General features: G+C 36.8%; 1 protein-coding gene across 1 annotated transcript; it reads left to right on the top strand.

Annotated features, from left to right (window-relative positions):
- Positions 1-8460: 8460 nt before the first annotated feature.
- Positions 8461-25589, top strand: LOC120125960 (metal tolerance protein C2-like). Its single transcript, XM_039144272.1, has 11 exons — positions 8461-8510; positions 8542-8958; positions 9660-9768; positions 11841-11880; positions 23866-23942; positions 24070-24158; positions 24723-24792; positions 24883-24921; positions 25053-25203; positions 25290-25379; positions 25464-25589. The coding sequence occupies exons 2-11, from the start codon at positions 8553-8555 to the stop codon at positions 25566-25568; spliced, it is 1176 nt and encodes a 391-aa protein (XP_039000203.1). The 5' UTR covers positions 8461-8510; positions 8542-8552; the 3' UTR covers positions 25569-25589.
- The last annotated feature ends 465 nt before the right edge of the window (positions 25590-26054 follow it).

The raw sequence follows: 26054 nt of genomic DNA, 5'->3' as shown, positions 1-26054 counted from the left end.
ATTAATTTTATTGTTCTTTTAAATTCGAATGCATATTATTGGTAATGTGCTATAAATGATACATTTTATTGGTGATGCATTATAAATGATGAATATACTTATGCATAATGAATGATGCAAGTATGAAATGCAAATAAAAGGCGTTGACCCAAGCAGTAACCATTCGGAAATACTTTCATTGGATAAAAAGTTTCACTCATTACAAAGGAGTTCTATTACATATAAGGCCTAGCCCTCAGACTCAGCTCTACAATTTCATTCATAATGGCAATGATCTCCCTTGTATATTCAGAAACCGGATTTGTGCGCAGTTGGATGATCTCCGCTCTATTGGCTAATTCGTTCATGTACCTAGCCACTTCACCCATTTGAGCAATAGCTTCCCCCATCATGCGCTCGCGTTCTTCTACCAAGGATCGATAGTGCTCATATGTATTTTCCCATCCCTTATTGATGCGTTTGATTTCTTTTTCTAGACTGGTAATATGAATTCGGCATTTCTGGAGTTCACCTTTCAATTCTCTGATTTCCTTCTGGAAGGATTTGTTTTCTTCGAGAGCAACTCTTAGGTCCACTGAAGCGGGAGGAACTTGCACTTTCAGAAGGGATTGCTCAAGGTTCGATACATGACTTTTGAGCTCATCATTCATAGCTCGAGATTGGTTCATCTCATGTTCGAATCTCATCTGTAATTCTCCCATTTCTCCCGTGAGCTCATCTACTTGCTGACTTTTTGTCGAGAATCTCTGCATCCACGATCCAATCTCTGCCTGCTTTCTATCGAGGAATCGATTCCATCCCTGTCTCTCAGACCACATCTCTTCTTTCTTTTGCTTTATTTCTTCTTCGAGCTCTAAAATTCTTCGATCTTTGTCCTCAAAGTCCTCAATTATACTGTTCATCTCAGTTTTTAACCCCTGGACTTGATTCTTTTCTTCTTCTAATTCTTTCAGGCTGACTTCTTTTTCTTCATGGAGTTTTTGAGCTCTACGAGCCTCAGCTTTATACTGCTTGATCAATTCCTTTTTATCGGCTTCTAACTCGCATACTTTTGCTTTTCCAGCTTCTATCTTCTTGATCTGACACTTGTTCTCAATTTCCAGACTTTTGATTCGCCGTCTTGTAGCCGCTAATTCTCTGGATCCAAGTCTCTTTCTCACTTGCTGCACCCTTTGATAATCCTTTTTTAAGTCTTCTAAATCGGCTTCCACCTCCTCTTTCCATTCTCTCATCATTATAAACTGTCTGGCATGAAAATCAGCCTCGATAGTCAACATGAAGTTTTCTCTCTCCATCTCTTCTATTTTCTTGGAATCTTTAGCCTTTTCCATTTCAAACTCAATTCTTTGGATTTCCAAATTCGAAGGGATATTTCTGATTTGTTCTTCTATCGACCTTGATCCCTCTCCAGATGTTAAAGGTATCTTATCATTTACCCTCTTGATTCTCCAGGCTTCATAATCAGGCGTCAAGATAACATCCGCTCCAATTACTTTAGTCCTAAAAGTCATCCTCCAAGAATCAGCCACATCTTTGATTTTCTTTCTATAATTGCCTTCTTTATAATCAAATTCAGCACCAGTCAACCCATGAGTCACGGGAACAAACTGTCGGGCACCGTACTGTCTCAATATCAACAAAGGAGCGTATCCCACTCCTCCCCACAGTCCCAGTAATATAATCCAGTCCAAATCTCCACACTTGAACAAGATTTGTGTATGCATCAGCCACGGTGTTCGCCATGCTATGTTTTGACTCTGTAGATTCCGGAAGAAATCAATCCATTGATCTTTCTGAGATACTTCAGGCCACTCCTTCGTAAGGTACTCAGCAACAGGAGAATAATCTTTCAAAAAACGATTATAGTTGACTTTTTCTTCCTTCCAGAAATGGCTTCTGATCCACACAGTAAGCAATTGAGCACAGCCCATAAAACGACCTCCCCCCAACCTTCTACATATATTCAAAGATCGGAAAGTTTCAGCAAGAATCGCATGGACTGGATTCACCTCTCTTCCTAACTTCTCAACCAAATCAACTACTGCTAGCTCGATCAATCCCAAACATTTTGGAAAGATTACCAAACCGTATATACCCAAAGCAAATACATCTCTACGCACGTTTTCGTCTACATGTGCTTCAGCTATCTTTTGTAAGTGAGACCACGGCACTCCCTCACTTTCTCCCTTGCGTTGCAAGCGATCATTTACCCATTTGTCGCTTGTGCCCGAGATCTTTGCAAGTTTTGACTTAAAAGAAGGCCCTTTTATCGATCGGGAGTAAACTTTGTCTACTTTAACGCTTGGCAAATTCAACAGAAATTGGTATTCCTCGAGGGTTGGAGTCATGTCCTCTCGGTTGAATGTGAAACAACTATAGGCCGGATTCCAAAACTGTATTATGCTTCGTATGAGAACCGGATCTACCTTCACGTATATCAGATGAAATATATCCCCATAAGTCTGCTGAAAAGCTTGCCTCTCAATAAGATTCCAATTTTCCCAAATGGTTTTCAATCCCTGAAGTTCATTCTGTTTTAAAGAAGCTGGTGTATAATCAGACAGATCCGACACGTAGTTCCCTGATAGACTATCTCCCTGCTCTTTCTGCTTGGCTTCGGACCAGTTCCTTACATCTGCTGGATTCACTTCTTTGTTTAGGAAACTCCTTTCCATCGTGAAAGTCTTTCCACTTTATCGATACTCACAGATCAATCGCCTTTTCTAATGATATGTCTATGCAGTATAAAAAAATAAACGAAACAAACAAAACAGTTAGTCAAAACAATTGCATAAATTTAACATAAAAAGATAAGTAAAACGGGAAATAAATCTATTCTATTTATGTATTCTCTACCCTAAATATTCCTCAAAAAGGGTCCTACCCAAACATGCTCCCTACCCTCCTAAATTAATTAAATTCTAACTGCACCTAAATTCTATTTCACATGCTTTAACAGAATAAATCTATTCTACACACTCAAAAATAAATAAATAAAATAAAATAAAAAGGTTAGAGGGTTTCTCCATTGTGTACACCTATTCTGGGTACCTATTGACGGACCGAGGTTCAGTATGACTATACCTAGTGTGATCGTTCTATGGTTCACTATATGCATGGTTTCAGCTCTAACAGGAAAAAAGGAACTCGAATTGTCCTTGATGTCAGTGCCCCCTTGGGCTACCAAACCCTCAATCCTCACCCATTACAGGTTTCAAACGGACCGAGTTCAATTCGAGCGGATTCACGGCCTTATACCCATACGAGGAATAAATTCCTACGAAGGTATAAGGTATGTATCCCATGGGTTATTTGCTAAAACTCATACGAAGAATAAATTCTTACGAGAGTAAAGCAATCACCCTAACTAATTTGGATCGAAACTCATGTCTAGAGCTCATGTTATGCTAATGAAAGTGATGTGTGTGAGGAGAAACAAACAAACCTTTGACTCAAAAACAGGGAAAATAAAAATAAAAATAAAATAAAAAAAACACCTAACGAGAACTAAGAAATATCTGAAAAAAATGAAAACAATTAAAATGTTAGTATATAAAAATAAAGAGATAAAATAATACATAAAAATACAATAAATAGATCATAGTTTTACTAAAGATTCGAACTTATAATTTCCACCATAACGACCATATATAAGCGACCGACAGCCTGACTCTCTAGACGTCCCCAGCAGAGTCGCCAAGCTGTCATAACCATTTTTTTTTAAAACAATTAAATATTATTTTTTAAAAACAATTATGACTTTAATTTGGAAAATTTGGTGATTTTGAATGGTTTTGAATAAAATTGAAAAGAGTCGCCATCGACCTTTGGGTTAGGTAGGTCAAATACCTAAACGTCTTTTAAAAACAATTTTAAGAAAAATAATTTTATAAGACAAAAATTTGGTCTACGTTACCAAAGATTCATTTAAAACAGGTTCGGGAGTCGGTTACGTGTGGGGAAGGGTAAACACCCCACAACGCCCAAAATTGGTACTGTGTAGCTTACACATCGTCGTAAATGTGGAAATTACAATTTGAATATGAAGTAAAAATATGATCTATTTACTGAATATTTGTTAAAATAATAGAAATACTTCACTTGGTAAGAAATCTCAAGATTTGCAATCCTCCAACGGGAAAGCTACCTCATCTATTTCTTATCTATAAAGTATATCCTATCTTTGAATTACCACTAAATAATATCGTCATGAGTAGAAAATAAAATATGCTTAATTTATGTATCGTTAATATTAACATAACAACCATTAATACAATAAAAATTATGAAAATAGAATAATAAATAAATTATGATCTATTTATTGAATATTAGTTAAAATAAATAAAAAACCTTTTCTCGATAAGAAATCCCGAGATTTGCAATCCTCCGCCGGGAAAGCTACTTCGTCTATTTCTTACTTGTAAAGAATATTCTCTCATCATTTATTTAAAAATGTGTATCGAATATAAAATGAAAATTTAAAATTTACATTCTCATAAAATAAAGTGAGCATCACTTAAGGTACCACACATTTTAATAAATTAATTAGTAAAATATACTCGACTTGTTACAAGTCCCTATGTCGTTAAAATGCCGTATCGGATCGTACCACTTCGACCAAGTGGTATTTTCCACGCCCATTCTACGCATACGTGTTCTTGAAAATATAATCGAATATTTCTTACATAGATAAAAATATAATGAAAATAAATGTGATTGGAAATATAAAGATTTATATTAAATTAAAGTAAACACAATACCAATAATCATCTAATGAGTAAAATGCACATCCGTACATAAATGGCTAAAATACAAATTAGTAAATATTACAGACCAAAATAAATATTAAAACATTTAAGGGGCTAAAATATAATTAACAAATATTAAAAAACAGTAAAACAAATAAACCATAAATCATATTAGGGACCAAAATGAAATGAAAAAAACATAAAGAACTAAACCACAATTAAGCCAAATATTAAACAAGGACTAAAACGAAACATGCGTAAAATAATATGGCCAAATTCGAACTCTAAAAAATGTAATAATAAACAGATAAGGACTAAAATATAATGAAAGTAAAATAAACAGACATTAATCGATATTCAACCCAAAATATGAGAGTAGTGATCAAGATAAAAGTTTCATAAATAAAGGGTATAATGTCTAAACTTTCAAAAATATTAACAATAACCAGTCCAGTGACCAATGCGTAAACTTTAAAAATATGGGGCTTGAAGTACAGAATAAATAAAATATACTAAGCCCTTAGACAACTTACAAAACACGGGGACCCTTACAACGTAATTAAACCATAGGCTAATTAGTGACTAGAATAAAATGTATGCAAGTGTCATGGACAAATTTAAAACATTAACAAAAATGAATAACACACCAGAACAGTGGCTAAAATGAAAAAAACATAAATCACAGGTCCAAATTCGAAGATCATAAAACATACATAATATATCAACTAGTGATTCAAATAAAACAAAATAAAACTATAGGCTCGAAATAAGATGGCATGGAATTCATTTAGTGACCAGATTACAACCCTTACAAAAGCTCGAGGGACCTAAACTGTTATTTACCCATAAATGTTAAGAACACGCGTGCAAGATTACAGAGGTAAGAGGACCAAATAGGCTATTAGCCCTTAATCCCATCACTCGGCCTCACTCATGCTTCAAAACGACGTCGCTCGACGTCTGAAATATAACCCTTTTAAGGGTTATTCTGAAACCCTAAAATCATTTGCTCTCTCCCTCATTTCCTCAGCCGTTTGGCTATTCCTCTCCCTTCTCATATCTTCATCTTCCTTCGCCTAAAACAGAGGCCCTAACTCCCCGGCCACCGTAGAACGGTGGCCACGGGGAGTAACCCAAACCCAGAGAAGGTTCTCTACGACCTTAGATCTACCCACTACACTGACCTAATACCCAGATAAACCCTTTGATTTCGAACCCAACAAGCCCCAAAAAAAAAGACAAGTTTCTTTTACCTTCGGTGAGGGACGCTTGGCTCCGATGAAGCAACGGTGGTGGTCAAAAACCAGGGTAAGATTCTTACTCTATCTTTCTTTTTTATTTTTTTCGAATGGATGTTTCCCCTTTTTTTTTTCCTCCCTTTTTTTTTCTCCCTTCTTTCGTTTCCCTTGCCTTTATGTTTTGTATCTGGTGAGATGATGATATCTAGAAAAAATAGGAGATGGGTCTCACTGACTTTGCATGATTACATCCCGATTTTTCGGGATTTAATCTGTTTTTAAATGGATTCTCGGATTTAGGCTACTGTTATTTGACTTGGTTACTGTTTTTACAGGAACCGGTCACTGTTCATGCAGGAGAACAGTCGGCGGCGACGGGACATCTCGGCTTGGTGGCTCGGGTTGGCTCGACAGCAACTCACGCGGCTCAGGAATGACTGGTGAAGATCAACGTGCGGCTGGGGATTGGAATCTGGCTTGAGCGGCGGCTGTGTAGTTAGGGGATTAGGGTTGAAACCCTAAATTGTTTTAGGGTTTGAAACCCTAATTTGATTTAGGGTTTGAAACCCTAATCTGATTTAGGGTTTGAAACCCTAATCTGATGGGTTGGTTCAGTCTGGGTTGTTGGGCTCCGGGATTGGGCTTGTCACTTGCAATCTGGGCTTTGGGTTGGCTGCTGATTTGGCCTTGGGTGTGTAATTGGGCCTGTACAAAATTTGTAATATATAATTTAATAATAATAATAATAATAATTAATAATAATTAATAAAATTAAATAATATAAAAAAGACCCGGACAAAAACGGGTGTCTACAGCTTGGTTATAATCTTATTATGAATCCAGATTCTCTTTGGGCTCGTGTTCTCCGGTCAAAATATAATTTTAAAATGCCCTTACCGGGTTTTCTCAACACTAATAATTGTTCCTATGTTTAGAGATCTTTATCTCATGTTTGGAACTTCATCTACGAAAACGTGTGTTGGTCCATCGGGGATGGTAAACATACTAGCATCTGGAACACTACTTGGCTCCCAGGTATGAAACCTCTTGCTGCAATTGTTAACCCGGACACTATTCAAAATCCCAATCTTACTTTACAAAATGGGGGCTGGAATTTTGGACAAGCTCGAGAATTTGTTTGATAATAACATTGTTCAATATATCAGAGCCATACCCAGTCCCGATGATGATATGGGAATGGACCAACCTACATGGGTGTGGGGGGATACATCCATATGCTCAGTCAAATCGACATTTACGACCATTCAACGGTATAATTGGGAAGCTCGGGATGCTATTTGGAGTCTTGCATGGAGTTTTGATGGCCCCTAATATATAAGGCATTTCATCTGGACGGTGATCCGCAATCGCTTAATGACTAATTCCGACAGAGCAAGAAGAAGATTAACATCTGATGCTCACTGTCCAATCTGTGGTTACATGAGCGAAACAGTCATACATGTTCTTCGCGATTGCTCGGCTGCTCGTTCGGTTTGGAATAAGCTTTTCCCACCTGTGATGCTTCCTTCCTTTTTCTCATCTTTTGTGGAAGTTTGGCTGAAAGAGAACCTTAATGAGTCATCCCTTTTTGATTGTATGTATTATTTATGGAGACACATGTTTGGTATAATCATCTGGAGACTTTGGAAGCAGAGAAATACCTTCATTTTTAATGGGGAAGTTTGGCCATCGTCAGAGGTGCTCCTCTCATCACGGTCATGGGCACGGACCCTACGTAACCAAAGGCAGGAGCTTTCTCGTGTGGGAGGGATCAGTTATCAAGTTCGTCAATGGCGTCCTCCTATTAATGGTGTTGTTAGATTGAATTCGGATGGGGCAGTGAATCAAGGTACAATGAAGCAGCTAGCGGAGGAATCCTACGAAATAGTGAAGGTCAATGGCTGTAAGGCTTTTATCGAAATATTGGTCGGTGCTCGGTCATCCATACTGAATTATGGGCAGTTTTGGATGGGCTTAATTTGGCTTGATCGAGAGGTATAAGACAGGTTGAGGTAGAGGTTGATAATAGTGAGGTGGTTAAAATACTGAATTCCACAAGTGCACATTCTGAGACGACAATCACTCGTCAAATCTGCAACCTACTGCAACGACATTGGAAGGTTAATATCAGACATAGTAGCCGTGACACTAATGCAGTAGCTAACGCCTAGCTGGTCTTGGACGTCTTGAAAGTCCGGGGCTCATGATTTTGCAGCACCCACCAGTTGGGGTTCAATGATTGCTTGACATAGACATGGGAATTTAGTTTCTCTTGTTTTATTACTTCATGAATTATAACCACCCAAAAAAAAAAACCAAGATCTTCAATTGTTTGATCATTTAATGGACCGTGTTGAGCGACCTACCAAAACTCCCGCTAGCTGCTATAGACATAAATGTAGTGTAACCCAATTCCCCCATTTACTCGGACGGCCCCTCTCTAAGTCTTCTTTTCGCCAACAATCACAGTAACTCAATACCTAAATTTTGCAGTCTTTCAAAATCTTAATTTCCCATTTTACAAAAAAAAAAAAACTTAATATTATTCTTCAGAGAAAAAAAAGATATGGAGAAAAACAAATCATTCAAATACTACTCTCAAGAGCCCAATTCGCCTCATCCATGGAACGCCGATTTCGGATTCACCAACGCAAGCGATCGGCGTTACGCGTTTTCGCGGCAACCTTCGTTTAAACAGTCGATGAGAGATCCCCAAAAGCCCAACTTTTCCAGCGATTCGGCGAAGCCTTTCCTATTGAGGAATGTTTCAAGCATCGATATACCTCCATGTGTTTCCGAAGCCATAGGATCGGAAGCGGTGGATAAATTCTCGGGTTTTGATTCGGTTTTGTGGGTTTTTCGGGTTATGAGAACTGGTAATCGGCAAATGAAGAGGCTGCTGATTATGATTTCGCTTAATGTGGCGTATTCGACCGCCGAGTTGGCGGTTGGGCTCTTCACGGGCCGAATTGGTGAGATTCTAATGTGTTTATGCTTGGTTTTGCATTTATATACATAAATTTCTTAGCTTATTGTTATTATTTTTTTTATAGTGATTGTAGTTTTGGTGATTAAATTAGGAGAGTTTTATTTCTAAAAATACTAAGGTTTTTATTTTAAAGAAATTTGGCTAATAAATTTGGACAAAGAAGAATTTAAGTTTACATTTGACTTGCTATTTCTATGTAATAACAATATTTGCTTGCAAATTAACTGCTTTATATCATTCTGAGTTATATTTTTATTCATAGTTGTGGTATTTTGCAATTGAACTAGGCTTCTACTTGTGCTGTTGCAAGCTTGTGCTTCTTTTTATTTTTATTTTTATTTTTCCCCTTTTTCAATGTTAAGTTTTATGATGGGTGTGATTAATGCTCATACACTAAATGATATTATGGACTGTATACATTTCTTTGTGGATGCAAAAGTCTGTTGTTCTGACAATTTTTTTTGGCTATATTTATATGTGTTAAATTGTTCTTTATTATTTTTGGAACAATTTGCTTTGAATCTTGATGTCCTTAATTTTGTACATGAAAGAGAGTGCAACTCTTTACACTATCACTCTTCTTTGAATGAAGTTTCTTGTTGATTTAATTTGCATCAAGTTTTTAGGGTTCCTGGTTTTATGGTTAAGATTTTCTCTGTTCTGTTGTTATGCTTCTCTTTTCAGGTTTGGTATCTGATGCATTTCATTTGACGTTTGGCTGTGGTCTCTTGACGTTTTCATTGTTTACAATGGCTGCTTCGAGAAGAAAGCCTGATAATGTTTATACTTATGGGTGAGATCATATAGTTTCAATTATGTCACGAGATAAAGTTGGTTTGATTCATTTCTATTTCTTGGTGTTCTTAAACTGGTTAAAATGTTCCAGAAAATATTTATTTCCTTGGTACTATTTTAGATTTTATCAATCTGAAACATACTTTTTACATGAAGATATGGCTCTGATTAAGATAGTGTCTTTTATCAATGTTAGGAATCCAATAGAAATGAAGAAACTATATTTTGTATTTCATACTCAATCAATCTGAGTGATGTACAATGATGTTGTTGTTTATATACAACTTCAAGATGCTAGCTTATGCTTAACAGACTCCTTAACTGACTTTAACAACCTAAACTGACTGACTAACAACCTCTGCTTACTACTCAACTAACATACCATGTAAGCTATAGTAGTACGAGCAGCAGCACGTGCATGATGCTTATACATCATCCTAACATTCCCTCTACTTCTTCTTCTTCTTCTCTTCTACATCTTAGCCCTGAACAATTGAAAAGATAAACAATTGAACCGAAAGTGCTGACGCTTCCTTCCGTTCACTTGAATCGAAAGTGCCGATGCTTCCTTTCATTCTTCTTGAATCGAAAGTGCCGATGCTTCCTTCCGTCCACTTTGAATCGAAAGTGCTGATGCTTCCTTTCGTTCTTCTTATTCACCTTCATTTCTTTCTTCTTCACCCTCTTTTACAAGGTTCCTTGACATTTTTTTTATGGACTCTTGGCTGTGAAGCTTTCAAGTCCCATGACACTTTGAGATATAAGCAACAAAATGAATACAAAATTAAACTTCTGTTTAAACACACAAAAGAATTATACTACTATGCAGAAACAACATCATTGGTCTCCAGTGTACCCATAAACGAAATCTGTGCTATGCAGAAACAACATCATTGGTCTCCAGTGTACCCATTTCTTCAAACATTTTCAACTGCTCTAAAAACCCATCATTAGGGCACACAAAATAGCAACTTAGCTTTAGAGATTCAAGGGCACCTTCTTGAGATAGTTGTTGGGTTCTCATCAAATATGCCATAATTATAGCCGCACTTTTTAACACTCCAGCAAAGCAATGCACCAAAATAGATCCCTCTTTTCTGCTTTGACCAATGAAACCAAGACCTGGGTCTAGGTAATCCAACAAATTCTCGCTCTCCATTTCTCTAATTGGCATTGCCATTCTCACCAGTTTCAAATCCTTCCCTGCATATTCCAACAAGTACAACAGCTTCTAGGGTGCCAAAGAACTCTTAAAATCATCATGTGAATGATCCTTGGGAGCTGCAACATCACGAGACCCACCTACGTATACCTTTTTAATTTCCTTGGTAGGGATTGTGAAACCGCTACGCCATTCAGAGAAAAACGATATTGATGCAGAGCTCAGAACAGATAGAATGTGCGTGATCTCTGTGCTACCATTTTGCAAAACTTCAGCATTCGATTTCTTGACGGATTCGATTCCATGCAACGAAAGAACAAATGAAGTCAGGACCGTTTGGCGAATGATACCATGTTAGGAATCCAATAGAAATGAAGAAACTATACTTTGTATTTCATACTCAATCAATCTGAGTAATGTACAATGATGCTATTGTTTATATACAACTTCAAGATGCTAGCTTATGCTTAACAGACTCCTTAACTGACTTTAACAACCTAAACTGACTGACTAACAACCTCTGCTAACTACTTAACTAACATACCATGTAAGCTATAGTAGTACGAGCAGCAGCACGTGCATGATGCTTATACATCATGCTAACAATCAAGCACTTAACAAGACTTAACTCTACACAGTTACCTGCATCATTATTCATAGTCCAACAAATTCATTTGCTGTTTACATTTGTCTGTTATTTTCCTGTTTTCAGTTGTTTTTTTTTGTTGACAAATGCTTAGTATAATTGGCAGCCATTAATGTCTCTAAAAAGGTTATCTCCATTGCATATCCTTCAACCCCTAAAATACCAATTAAATAACATTTTTTTTTACTTTTCAAATCATCTTATGGAGATTATATTGATGGTTCCTCATGACTGCAAATAATTGTAAAAAATTCATTATCAGGTACCAAAGACTTGAAGTATTGTCAGCATTCACCAATGCTGTAAGTATTTTTATTTTCAACTCTCTTTATCTCCAAATGTTATGTTCAAGTTGTAGCCTGATAGAAACAAGGATAGTGTACGTCAGAACTGTAGGTTAAGGAACTAAAAGGAAATCGTTATCTGATAAACTCGCTAAGAAAGGAAGTTTGTATGGAGAGGACCAAACTCCTAATATAAAGCTGATAAACAAATTAAATATCAAATACAAAGCTAGGATCCATTAGCATATTTATAGCCAAATAGCTTTGAGGGGTCAGTTATTTGCCGCGTAACAGAATCTAAAAGAAAGCAAATAATGTAGTTGGATGAAGTAAAGGGATGCATGGCTTTGGGAAGTGGAAGAACAAAGTTCGACATCTCTCTATATTTCTTTGAAGTTTGAACACATTCTCATAATGGTCTTGGATCAAGTCAATCCCCAAGTGGACTTAGCTGTAACCTTATTAACCCACATGGGTTCCAAAATATGTCCGCACAGATTGCAATGTATCATACTTACTCAATTTGTACCATGTTCTATAGAAATCAGAGTAATTCTCTGTATTTTCTTATTAATTCAATAGGACATATTGCATCTTTATATATACAAATTATATCTCTAAATTAGGAAACTCTAAGTTAGGAAAGATACTAATCCTAGGAGATATGATCCCTTAAAATAAGGGATTGTAAAAAAAATATTTACAGAATCCCTTAATTGAAGGGATGGTAACAACTCATATATTTCTATAATTCCTACACTCCCCGTCAAGCTAGAGAATATACGTTGTATAATCCCATCTTGAATAGGAATTTATTCAAAACAGGCTTTGGCAAAGCCTTAGTCAGAATGTCTGCAATCTGTCCTTCTGAAGGAATGTATGAAAGGGTGGCTGTCTTTTTGTTGACTTGATCAGTAATAAATGCCTATCAATCTCAACATGCTTTGTTCGGTCATGTTGAACTAGGTTCTTGGCAATCTGAATGGCAGATTGATTATCACACAAAACTTCAAAGTGATCCTCCTGATTAGTGCCAAATTCTTTTAGTAGTTTAAGTAGCCAAATTCCTTCGCATATTCCCAATGCTAGTGCTCTAAATTCAGCTTCAACACTACTTGAAACAACATATTGTTTCTCACTTCTCCAAGTTGTAAGGTTACCCCAAACAAAAGTGCAGTAGCCACTAGTGGATTGTCTTTTAGTGAGATCTCTGGTCCAACTAGAGTTTGTAAAAATCTTAACAGTTCTGTCTTGTGACTTCTTAAACATTAAGCCATGTCCTGGAGTTTTCTTCAAGTACTTGAGAAATCTATTTGCTGATGCCATATGCTCTTCAGTAGGATTAGTCATGTGTTAACTTATCATATTTATGGGAAAGACTATAACTGACCTTGTTAAGGATAAGTAAATTAGTGTCACGGTTGGAAGAGATGAGCGTGGAAACGAAGAGAAAAATGGTGAATTAGGGATTGAGATGCGAATGAGAATTGTAAAAGGAGAATTAGGGATTGAGGTGCGAGAGGGAAATGAAAATGGGAAATTAGGGATTCTGGGAATTGAAGGGCGAATGATATTACCTGATGAAGTGGAGCAGCACGTGATTGGTTCAGGTGATGGTGAAGCAGACCGAGATATTATCCAAGAGGAAGTAGCATCCCAATCAGTCCAAAAGGAGAAGGAATAGCCCACGTGTTCAGTCCAATACCCTGCAAGAAGAGAATATATAGTTATAATCTGTTAAAAGTACTGCCAGCTGGCATCCTTACAAATGACTGTTTTAGCCCTGTAACTAAATAATATAGGCTGTAATAGGAATTGAATTCCTAATGAAATGAATGAAGAATTTTTCTTTATGTAATCTCTCGTTTCTTACTTCTTAAATCCTTTCTTCTTCTTCTTCGATTTCCTTCTCTAATGTCTCCAGTCTATCACAAATTGGTATCGAGAACTTTGGTTATGGCAAGTAAATCACAAGCATGACAAAGAAAAATCAGAGTATGGAGGAAGATTTAGCTGGGTTACAGAAACAGATGGAAGATTTGACAACATTGGTGAAAAAGGGTAACGATGATTCTAATCCACCTAAATGGTGGGAGGCCCAAGAGAATAGAATTACTGCAATGGAGACTATAATGGCTACCAACCAAGGATATGTGGAAAAACTCTTGAAGATCTTAACTGGCAGAGATGGAGAACAAGAGCAGTCTGAAGGTGATCAGGTAAACTCTCCTGATAACTCTAAAAATGGGGAGAAAAATCCTATTTTGGTGACTGTAGTAAAGGATAAATCAAGATTCACTTATAAAACTGATGAACCTGTAATATTGAAAGACAAGCCTGATGCTTGTTTAGCCCTTAAGAACAATTCTAGGCTTGAGAATCAAGCGGGTGAAAACAGTAACAATAGACCTATTATGGGACTGGAAGCTGAAAACAGGGGACCAGGGAGTTCTTTTATCAGTTCTGGGTCAATGTGGCATAGACCTAAAATTGATTTACCATTTTTTGAGGGGATTAATCCTAGGGGGTGGCTTCAAAAATGTTTGAAATATTTTTCCATTTGTGGTGTTCCTGTTGAGCAAAGAGTAGAGGTAGCCACTATGTACTTGACGGGAAAAGCAGAGGTTTGGTTTGATGGATATATTATGCAGAAACACCATGTAACATGGCATGAATTTGATGCAGATCTTTGTCATAGATTTAGTGACAAGTCTTTTTCTGATATAGTAGAAGAATTTACTAAGTTGACTCAGAAAGGGATTGTTGAGGCTTATCAGGAAAAATTTGAAGAGCTACAACCTTATATGTTATTACAAAATCCTACATTAAATGAGGATTTCTTTGTGTCACTTTTTATCAGTGGACTAAGGGAGGATATTAAACATAGGGTGAAGGCTCTAGATCCTAAAAATTTGCCTAAAGCATACAAACAAGCAAAACTCTATGAATTATCTGTTGATTATGAAAACAGAAGATGGAGGCCCTCTTTTAAAAACCCACCCTACCCAAACCCCATTGTTACTTCTAAATCAGCTTCATTGCCAGCAATTACCAAGAACACATCAGTTTCTAATCCTAAACAGAATCTTATGGATTATAGAAGGCAAAACAATCTTTGTTTCAAGTGTGGGGAGAAATTTCTTCCAAGGCATCAATGTAAGTCAAGGAATTTAAATCTGATGATTGAGGAAGAGGCTGTTGTTCCTACAGATAATGTTACTATGGAATCAGATCAACAATTGATATAGGAAGAGGAGGCTCTAGAAATCTCTATGAATGCTATTACGGGCTGCATTAGCCATAATACATTAAGGATTCAAGGAGCCATTAAGGGCAGACCATTTAGTTTTGATTGACAGTGGAAGTACTCATAGTTTTTTGACTCCACAGTGGGTTGATGCTGGTATACATGTACTTACACCATATCCTTTGGCAATCACAGTAGCCAATGGACAACAACTTTATAGTTCAGCAAGATGTAATCAGGTGGAATGGCAGATGCAAGGACACTCTTTTGTTCATGATTTTAGACTCCTACAGTTAGGTGGCAGTGATATGGTGTTGGGGGTGGATTGGATGAAATTATTTAGTCCTATTTTGATGGATTTTAATCGAATGACACTGAGTTTTCAATATCAAGAGGAGAATATTATTATACAAGGACAACAACCATCTAATTTTTTGTAGCAAATTTCTGGAGCTACATTATTGAAGATGACAACATCAGATTCTCCTATTTTGGGACATGTGATTTTCTTGACTATGTCTGAAGATTCAAAACCTGTTCCAACAACTCTTCAACCTCTTTTACAGAGATATCAATCTATTTTTGATGAGCCTACTGGTTTACCACCTACAAGGTCTCATGACCATGCTATTCCTTTAAAGCCTGACTCTACTCCTATCAATTTGAGACCTTATAGATTTCCACACAATCAAAAAGAGGAAGTGGAAAGACAGATTTCTAGTATGCTTTCAGCCTCTATTATTCAGCCTAGTAGAAGTCCATTTGCTTCTCCATGCCTTCTTATCAAAAAGAAGGATGGTATTTGGAGATTTTGTGTGGATTATAGGAAATTAAATAACATGACTGTGAAGGATAAGTTTCCTATACTTGTGGTTGAAGATCTATTAGATGAATTACATGAAGCAGTTTATTTTTCCAAGATTGATCTCAGATCTGGATATTGACAAATAAGGATTAAATCTGAGGACATATACAAGGCAACATTCAGAACTCATCAGGGTCATTATGAATTTAAGGTGATGCCTTTTGGGCTTACTAATGCCCCTACTACATTTCAAGCTTTAATGAATGAATTGTTTAGTTCATTCCTTAGAAACTTTGTCTTGGTATTTTTTGATGATATCTTAGTCTATAGTACTTCTATGAAAGATAATGTTATTCATTTACAACTGGTTTTAGAAGTACTGCATCAGAATCAGCTATTTGCCAAGTTGTCTAAATGCTTCTTTGGACAGACTCAAGTTGAATACTTGGGCCATATTATTTCAGCTAATGGAGTTTCTACTGATCCTAAGAAGGTGGAAGCTATGAGGAATTGGCCAGTGCCTAAGTCATTAAAGTCTTTGCGTGGATTTTTGGGATTGACAGGTTATTACAGAAGATTTATCATCTCTGTCTTCTTTAAATGCATTTGTAGTAATTTCCATGACTTTTACTTCTTATTCTTTTATGTTATTGGTATTTATGAAAGATTAGAACTGGGCTTGCTATCGTTGACTTCTGTGTATCATTCTCGTCATGTTTCCTCTGTTAAATTTAGCCGGGTCTTATGTTTCTGTCTATACTGCATATGAATACTGTTTAGCTATGTATTTATATAATTATTTATACATGCATTGCATTTTATCTATATTTTTAATTTTCTGACTGCCGGAGGTCTACCACGGAAGCTATTCTCAACCTGGCGTTGGGGGCAGGCTACTGCCCTACCTCTCCCTTACCCCATACATATGGGAATTGGGTTTTGTTGTTGTTGTTGTTGTAGCAAACCTCTGAATCAGCTGCTTAAGAAAGACAGTTTAAGTGGACTGATGCAGCCTTGATTGCCTTTGAAGAATTGAAGAAGGCTATGTGTGTTGCTCCTGTTTTAGCCTTACCAGATTTTGGTAAGAGCTTTTATTTAGAAACAGATGCCAGTTCAGGTGGTATTGGTGCAGTTTTATCTCAAGAGGGCAGACCTATTGCCTATTTAAGTAAGGCTCTGAGTCCTAGACATGCAACACTCTCTATTTATGAAAGAGAGTATCTTGCTATACTTCTAGCAGTTTCCAAATGGAAGTATTATTTAGAGAGTAAATCTTTTGTGATTAAAACAGATCATGAACCATTGAAATATTTATTAGAACAGAAATTGACTACTTCCATTCAAAAGAAAGGCTTAACCAAGTTATTGGGGCTGGATTACACTATTCAATACAGGAAAGGCAAATCAAATGTTGTTGCTGATGCCTTATCTAGACAGTGGGAAGATCATGCTGAATGTTTTACTATGACCACTACCCTAATCATTCCTAGTTGGGTTCATGAAGTGGAGGGGAGTTATAAGGATGATTCTATAGCTAAGCAATGGATTTCTATATTATCTGTTAATCCTAATGCTGATTTTCAATGGAAGTATTCAGGAGGTATCCTTAGATTTAAGGATAGAGTGTATATTGGGGCTGCTGGATCTCTTAGACTACAAATACTTCAGACACTACATGATTCCCCTTATGGTGGCCATTCTGGCAGTCAGGCTACCTATCAAAGAATTAGGTCTTACTTCTATTAGCCTAAATTGAAAGCTATGGTAGCTAATTATGTAAGAGCATGTGAAGTTTTTCAACAGACTAAGGTGGAGCATGTGCCTAAACCAGGGTTGTTACAGCCTCTACCTATTCCTCATCAAGCTTGTGAAGTAATTACTATGGATTTTATCGAGGGTTTGCCTACATCTTTGAGAAAGAATTGTATTCTTGTGGTGGTTGACAAGTTTACTAAATATAGCCATTTTTTGGCATTAGCACACCCTTACACTGCTGCAGAGGTGGCCAAATTATACCTAGATTCTGTCTACAAGTTGCATGGCTAGCCTAAAATGGCTATTTCAGACAGAGACAAGACTTTCACTAGCCTCTTTTGGAGAGAGCTAATGAAACAGTTAGGCACTAAGACCCTATTTAGCACTGCTTACCATCCTGAAACTGATGGACAATCAGAAAGAGTAAATCAGTGCTTAGAACAGTATCTTAGGGGTCTCTGTTTTTTCCAACCAAAGCAATGGGCAAAGTGGTTGCCTCATGCTGAATGGTGGTATAATACTACCTACCATACTGCTCTTAAATTAACACCTTTTGAAGTCCTATATGGCTTCAAGCCTCCTACTATGGTATGTCATACAAACAGTTCAGTGCAAAGCATATCAGAGTTAATGCAGAATAGGGAAGATATCAGGCAATTAGTCAAGTCTCAGTTAGAACATGCAAGTAATCGAATGAAGCAAAAAGCATATAAACACAGATCAGAGAGAACTTTTCAGGTTGGTGATTTGGTTTACCTGAAATTGCAGCCTTATAGATAGACCTCTCTTGCCCTGCGAAAAAATTTAAAATTAGCAGCATGATTTTATGGACCTTATAAGATTATTGAAAGAATTGGAGAGGTTGCTTATAAGCTGGACTTACCGGAGACCTCACGTCTACATCCGGTTTTCATGTTAGTTTATTGAAAAAACATATTGGTGCAGCCGTATCATCTTCAACAGATCCTCCTGTAATGGACGAAGAAGGTCAGTTAAAGATTGAACCAAGTCAAATACTGGGCAGACGAATAGATAAACGACAAAACAAACCGATAACTCAGTTATTGGTTCGTTGGACTAACCTGGATGCTACGAACGACACATGGGAGGATTATTCTGTGCTTCGAGGCCAATTTTCGAATTTTGATCCTTGGGGACAATGATCTTCTCCAGCGGCGGGTATTGTCATGGTTGGAAGAGATGAGCGTGGAAACGAAGAGAAAAATGGTGAATTAGGGATTGAGATGCGAAGGAGAATTGTAAAAGGGGAATTAGGGATTGAGGTGCGAGAGGGAAATGAAAATGGGAAATTAGGGATTCTGGGAATTAAAGGGCGAATGATATTACCTGATAAAGTGGAGCAGCACATGATCGGTTCAGGAGATGGTGAAGCAGACCGAGATATTATCCAAGAGGAAGTAGCAACCCAATCAGTCCAAAAGGAGAAGGAATAGCCCACGTGTTCAGTCCAATACCCTGCAAGAAGAGAATCTATAGTTATAATCTGTTAAAAGTACTGCCTGCTGACATCCTTGCAAATGACTGTTTTAGCCCTGTAACTAAATAATATAGGCTGTAGTAGGAATTGGATTCCTTATGAAATGAATGAAGAATTTTTCTTTCTGTAATCTCTCGTTTCTTACTTCTTAAATCCTTTCTTCTTCTTCGATTTCCTTCTCTAATATCATCAGTTTATCACAATTAGTTTCTCAACTAATCTTTGAAATTTCTCTCTGTCTACTAAGGACTCATCTTCTTTGTTGAGTCTCAAGTTTGCCTCCATTGGTATATCAACCGGCTTACAACTAAGAAAACTAGTTTCTTTGAGTAAATCAAGTACATACTTTCTTTGGTTGTTCACAAGTCCTTTTGATCTTGCCACCCCCATTCCTAAGAAATACCTTAGCTTTCCCAAGTCTTTGGTTTCGAATTCCTTATTTAACAACTTCAAATTGCTAATCTTTTCTTCATCATCTCTAATAAGAATTATGTCATCCATGTACACAATTAGGGTAGTTTTCTTATTTGTAGAGGTTACTTCGATGAAAAGAGTATGATCGGTGAGGGATTGTTTGTAGCCGTTTTTAAGAAAGATTTTAGTGAACCTCTCGAACCAAGCTCTAGGTGATTGTTTTAACCCGTATAGAGACTTGTTGAGCTTGCAAACCTTGTTGTTACCTTCAACAGACTTTAAGCCAGGTGGCAATTTCATATAGACTTCTTCCTCTATCTTGCCATTAAGAAATGCATTTTTTACATCAAGTTGGTGTAATTGCCAATCGCAATTTACAGCCAAACTTAGGAGTACTCGAACAGTGTTAAGCTTTGCTACAAGTGCAAAAGTTTCTGTGAAATCTATCCAATATGTTTGCGTAAAACCTCTGACTATTAGTTTAGCTTTGTATCATTGGATTCTTTTATTGGAGTTATACTTTGCATCAAAGATCCATTTACAGCCAACATCCTTTTTTCCTTGAGGAAGGTCTGTAACGGTCCAAGTAGCAATTTTCTCTAGTGCACAAATTCCCTCTTCAACACCCCTTCTCCATTTTAGATCCTTTAGAGCTTCAGCTATGCTTGTAGGAACATGTTCTTTATCCAAGGCTGTAAATGCTTGAAAAACAAACATCATTGAATTATAACCAACAAATTTTCCAATAGGATACTTGGTGCACTGTTTAACCCCTTTTCTAATAGCAATAGGGAAGTAATCTAGAGTAGGAGAAGTGGACTTACTAATTTATTCTTCCATTTCGACAGCTGGACCCAAATCCAATTTTCGGCAAAAATCAGATTGCAAAACAACCTCAGGGATAAATGTTTTCTTTTCCTTGTGTAGACACGAAGTTGTTTGGGTGGTGTTGTTTTTGGAAGACTTTCAATGGAAGTAGGTGTATTTTCAGGAAGGGTGTTTAAAGTAAGTGTGGGTGAATTAGTGATAGGTATTATAGGAGAATCAATGGGAGTAGTCACGGGTGACAAATCTATAGGTAAAGGAAAAAATGGTGGCAATTCTGAAAGTTGAGAATGAAGATTAGGAGGAGATACCTGATGTGGCTGAAAAACTCTCCATGTCTCCCCCTAAATTTTAGCCTGAGTGAAATAGAGATCCTGCTCATAAAATGTTATATTCATTGTGGTAAAAAATCGTTTAGAATGAGGATGATAGCATTTAAATCCTTCTTAAGTGAATAACACCCAACCAGTACACATTTTAAGGACTTAGGATCTAACTTGGACTTATTAGGAGCAATGTTTTGGATAAAAACAATACAACCAAAGATTTTAAATGGCAGAATGGAGGAGATAGGTTTAAAATGGGGAAAGTGTTGCAAAAATATAGATTGAGGTATTTGAAATTGTAAAACCTTACTAGGCATTCAGTTGATTAAATATGTGGCAGTTAATAAGGTTTCCCCCCACAAATATTTGGGAACATTAGTGGTAAATAGAAGAGAAAGAGTAACTTCAAGGAGGTGCCTATTTTTTCTTTCGGTAATGACGTTTTGCTGTGGGGTTCCAACACAAGAACTAAGTTGAACTATGCCCTTTTCCCTGAAAAAATCACCCGAAGACCTAGCAAAAAATTCACTGCCATTATCATATTTAAAGAGCTGGATTTTAGACCCAAATTGAGTGAGAATCATGTTATAAAATTGGGCAAAAACGCCAGAAATTTTAGACCCAAGTTATCCTACTGTGATCATCAATGAAAGTGATAAACAACTTACAATTATCATCATTCTTCACACGAGAAGGGCCCCAAATATCACTGTGGGTCAAAGCAAAAGGGTGAGAAGGCTTGTATGTAGAACGAAAATAAAATGATTTAGTATGTTTGGCAAGAGAGCTAACTTTGCAAGAAAAAGAATTTGGCCTTTTATTAATGAATAGAGCAGGAAACAATTTTGCAAGGTATTGGAAACTAGGATGGCCTAAACAAAAGTGCCATAACATAACAGTATCAACTTTTCCTAAAGCGGTGAAAGATTTGGAGATCTCGGTTTTAGGAGAGGAATGGAGGATGTAGGGACCATTCTGCAAGTTGGCCTTACCAATCATCTTCTTCGAGTTCAGTGCTTGCAAAGTACAATCAATATCATTAAAAATTGCGGAGCAATGCAAGTCTGTGGATAGTTTACTAATAGAAACGAGATTGCAAGCCATATTTGGTACAAAGAGAACATTTTTAAGTGCAATCTGTTCATTGAGAACAACAATGCCATGTCCTTCTATTTTGCACAAGAAACCATCAGTCGTTTTGACAGCTTTACCAAAGGTTAGGGAAAAAATTGCAAAACAAAGCCTTGTTACCAGTTATATGATCCTTAGCACCAGAATTGAGGATCCAATTAGGAGTCAACTGGGAGGAGAAAAAACTGTAGCATAAGGGTTACCTTATGGTTCTTTCATGACCAAATTACCCTCACAAGGCCCCTGAAACTTTCCAAACAGTTTTTGAAGTTTAGCAATCTGTTCTTTGGTGAAACTAGTGACAGATGTGGCAGCGTCTAGGCTTGATTTATTATCGCAAGAGTTCTAGGACTTCCAGTCCTGAGGCTTACCATGAAGCTTCTAAAACTTCTCCTTGAAGTGGCCGAGCTTTTTGCAATGATCACACCAAGGTCTCCCCCGTTTGGAAGTGGGAAATGATGGGTGGGCAAGGCAAATCCTTCAGGAGGGGAATATGGTTCATCAGGCAGCATCACACATCTTCGGCTTTCTTCCTTCTTGACAATAGAGAAAGCCTCTTGAAGGGAGGAAAGAGGAGAAATAGCCAAGACCCTTTTGCGAACCTCGTCCAAGTCCTTGTTTAAGCTTTGGAGAAATTGAAAAAGCCTTTTCCGAGTGACAATTTGCTGGTAAATGGTAGCATCTCTTGAATCTTCCCAATCATGTTGTGCATACAAATCTAATTGCTGCCAAAGGGCGGTAAGGGTATTGTAGTAGACAGTGACGGGCATGGTTCCCTGCTTAAGGGTGGATGCTTGATCTTCAATATGATATAATTAGGCAATGTTGTCAGTGCTAGAGTAGGTTTCGCGGACTACACTCCAGATTTCAGCGGCTGTGGAGTACAAAAGAAAGTTTCTGCTTATACTCGGGGTCACGTAATTAAGGAGCCAAGTCATAACCTGACCATTGTCACGCATCCACTTAGCAAAAACAATGTCAGTCGCAGCAAGCTTCTTGATTTCACCAGTAACGTAGCCCAATCTTTCTCTACCCAAGAGAAAAATCTTAACTGATTGGGACCATTCAAGAAAGTTGTAGCCATTCAATCGATGGCAGGTGATAGTCATACCAGATGAATCTGATTGAGCATCAAAACCAGAAAGATTTTCTGGATTTGAAGTGATCTCTGGAGTAGGAGAAGGAGATGTAGGAGAAGAATTCGCGGGCATGGTCTAGGTTGGAAAGAAACCGTAACCTAATCTGATACCATGTAGAAATCAGAGTAATTCTCTGTATTTTCTTATTAATTCAATAGGACATATTGCATCTTTATATTTACAAATTATATCAATAAATTAGGAAACTCTAAGTTAGGAAAGTTACTAATCCTAGGAGATATGATCCCTTAAAATAAGGGACTGTAAAAAAAGAGAATATTTACAGAATCCCTTAACTGAAGGGATGGTAACAACTCATATATTTCTATAATTCCTACATGTTCAAGTTATGATTTTACTCTAGTGAAGTTTGATGTGCAATGTACTTGGGGAAAGGATGAGATAGATATAATTTCATATAATTTCACTCTTGAAATGCTAGCTGCTGTTTGATAGAAGTCACTTGTTATTAATAATTTTGAACGAGACCATGCTAGTAGGATTATATATATGTTGTTTTCTGGATTCCATCTTCAAGCTATATGATATATGCTTGTATTTACTCTAAGCTTCGTTTCACCATTTTAATGTAATAGAAAAAAGTGAATAATATTTTGATTCAATGTGTAAAATTAGATTCTAAAAAGTAGTATAGGTAATTATAATTGTTGGCTTGCTCTGTTCTGTTGAGCAGCTTTCAAGTGCATCAGCTATTATAATGAATATCTATTTCATGTTCTCTTGTGCTTCAAAAATTTTCCTAGTTCTTTGAAATGTTTCAGCAATTTTATTTTGTTTCTCCTGTCTTGCAAAAAATGGGTTAACATCTTGATATTCCTGATTTTTGCTGTATGTGTAGACAGCTATTTCTATTGTTCTTGTCCTTCTCCTTAGCTGTTGAAGCACTTCACGCTATCATCCAAGATGAATCAGAGCACAAGTAAGTCATCGTGCCCTTGATTTGTAGTACAGTGGTGAATACTAGTAAGTTGGCAGTTATTTAATCTAATTTTTGTATATGATAAAAAATTGAAAAATACTAACCGAATTCTTTTTCTTGCTTATAGGCATTATTTGATTGTTTCTGCAGTGGCGAATCTGTTGGTGAATCTATTGGGCGTTTGGTTCTTTAGAAATTATGCTCGAATCAATCTTGGTAAGTCGGATGGTGTGCTTCTTAATGCTTACATTTGAAATACAATAAGAATGCTTATGCAGTTTTGACTTATGAGGTTCAGAAACAAGGGATTACCCTATTAGTTTAAGTTCAGAAAGACTGACCTAATCATATGTGATTGCTTTTAAATATCAAGAGTTAGTTTTAGAAAAAAACCTGGCGAGGTTAGTGCTTTACTCTGTTGAGTAAGGGGGTCGCAATTACAGCTCTTTGTTTTGGAGTTGATGAGCGTGTAGAGAGTGGTGGTGACTTCAATTGGTGATAAATGGTTTTCAATGTTTGGTGTCAATTTATCATGGATTTTATTGTAAGAGAACATTTGTGGCTTCTGATTGTAAGTAGCTGTTATTTTTATCTGCCTATGTTTCACTGTATTTTTTTCACACTTTTTTATGTTCCTGATGTTGCGGGTTTTTATTATATGCATTGCAATCTGCTCTATTGTGATATGAGAACCTCAAACTTAATAAGGTTTATGATTGCCGTGATTTGAAACATGAGTTTGGGATAGTTTGTTATTCTTATATGTAATTTTTCTTGCAGCATACAGGAAACCTGAAGATCTGAATTACCACTCAGTTTGCTTGCATGTTCTAGCAGATTCCATTCGCAGGTGTGACAGCTGTTCTCTCTATTTATTCATGCATGATTTCGTTCTTTCATCATTTACAACTCCTAATCATCTGTCTTTTTTTCCCTTCAGTGCAGGTTTGATATTGGCATCCTGGTTTCTCTCTCTTGGGTAATTTCTTGCTTCAATTTTAAAATTACTGCTGGTGAAGGACCAAGCTAGATGTCAACTATCCTGGCATCCGTTTAGACCCTTATTCTTTCTTCGTTTTGTCTTAACTTTTCTTCCCTCCTTTCTTGCAGGGTTAATACTGCAGAAGTTTTGTGCTTGGGATTAGTTTCAGTTGCAGTCTTTATGCTTGTTATGCCTCTATTTAAAGCTACTGGTGGCATCTTGCTTCAGATGGCACCACCTAATATTTCATCTTCAGCCTTGGGCAAATGCTGGCGGCAGGTGGTTGCCTTCCCCTTTGTTATTCTTTGGTCAAATTTATGCATCTTTCTTTTTTGAATTATAATTTAAATTTCCATCTTGTTTAGATTGTTTCTCATGAAGATGTTACAGAAGTTTCCCGAGCTCGGTTTTGGGAACTAGTGCCTGGCCATGTTGTTGGGTCCATTTCACTTCAGGTATTTGACTGTAACATTCAACTTCTAACCTTCCAAAATGTTTTTGAATCCATATTGGATGTTGAATGCTGTGTTTGTCAGCAGGTGAAGAAAGAGATGGACGATCGCCGGATACTGGAATATGTACATAGGTTGTACCATGAGCTGGGAATACATGATTTGACAGTACAAACCGATGATTATGTATGAACATCATCCCACCCTTGCTCTTTTTTTCATTGTATTTATGAGAGATTATTTCTGGAAAAAGAACCTTATGTTGTAGTCATGTTGTCATCCCAAATTTTTTCAAAAAAAAAAATAAAAATGATGTCATCCCAAATGGATAGATTATGTATGAACATCATATTAATTTATGTTATTAGATATTCATCGACTAGGGGTGAATTTTGAACCATAACATCTGTAATCCTTCATTTCCTATAACATTCCCATAACAATTTACAGTTCTACTGTTATGATTATTCAACTCACTTTGATTACCTAGCTTTCTCCCATATACAACTTCAAAGAGAAGAACACCATACCAATAAACATCGAAGAGGAGGCAGTTGAAGGCAAGGCGAGGACTAGGTGCCCAGTCCTCCAAGACTTTACGGTAAATTAGGTAGCCAGTCCTCTAAATGTCAAAAAATGTTATTAATGTTTGATTATATAATCATTTTGATTCTTATT

Source organism: Hibiscus syriacus, unplaced genomic scaffold (genome assembly GCF_006381635.1).
Source record: "Hibiscus syriacus cultivar Baekdansim isolate YM2019G1 unplaced genomic scaffold, ASM638163v2 tig00110450_pilon, whole genome shotgun sequence".
In the NCBI taxonomy this organism is placed as follows: Eukaryota; Viridiplantae; Streptophyta; class Magnoliopsida; order Malvales; family Malvaceae; genus Hibiscus; species Hibiscus syriacus.
Note: the sequence above shows the minus strand (reverse complement) of the source record. Positions and strands in the feature narration are given on the sequence as shown.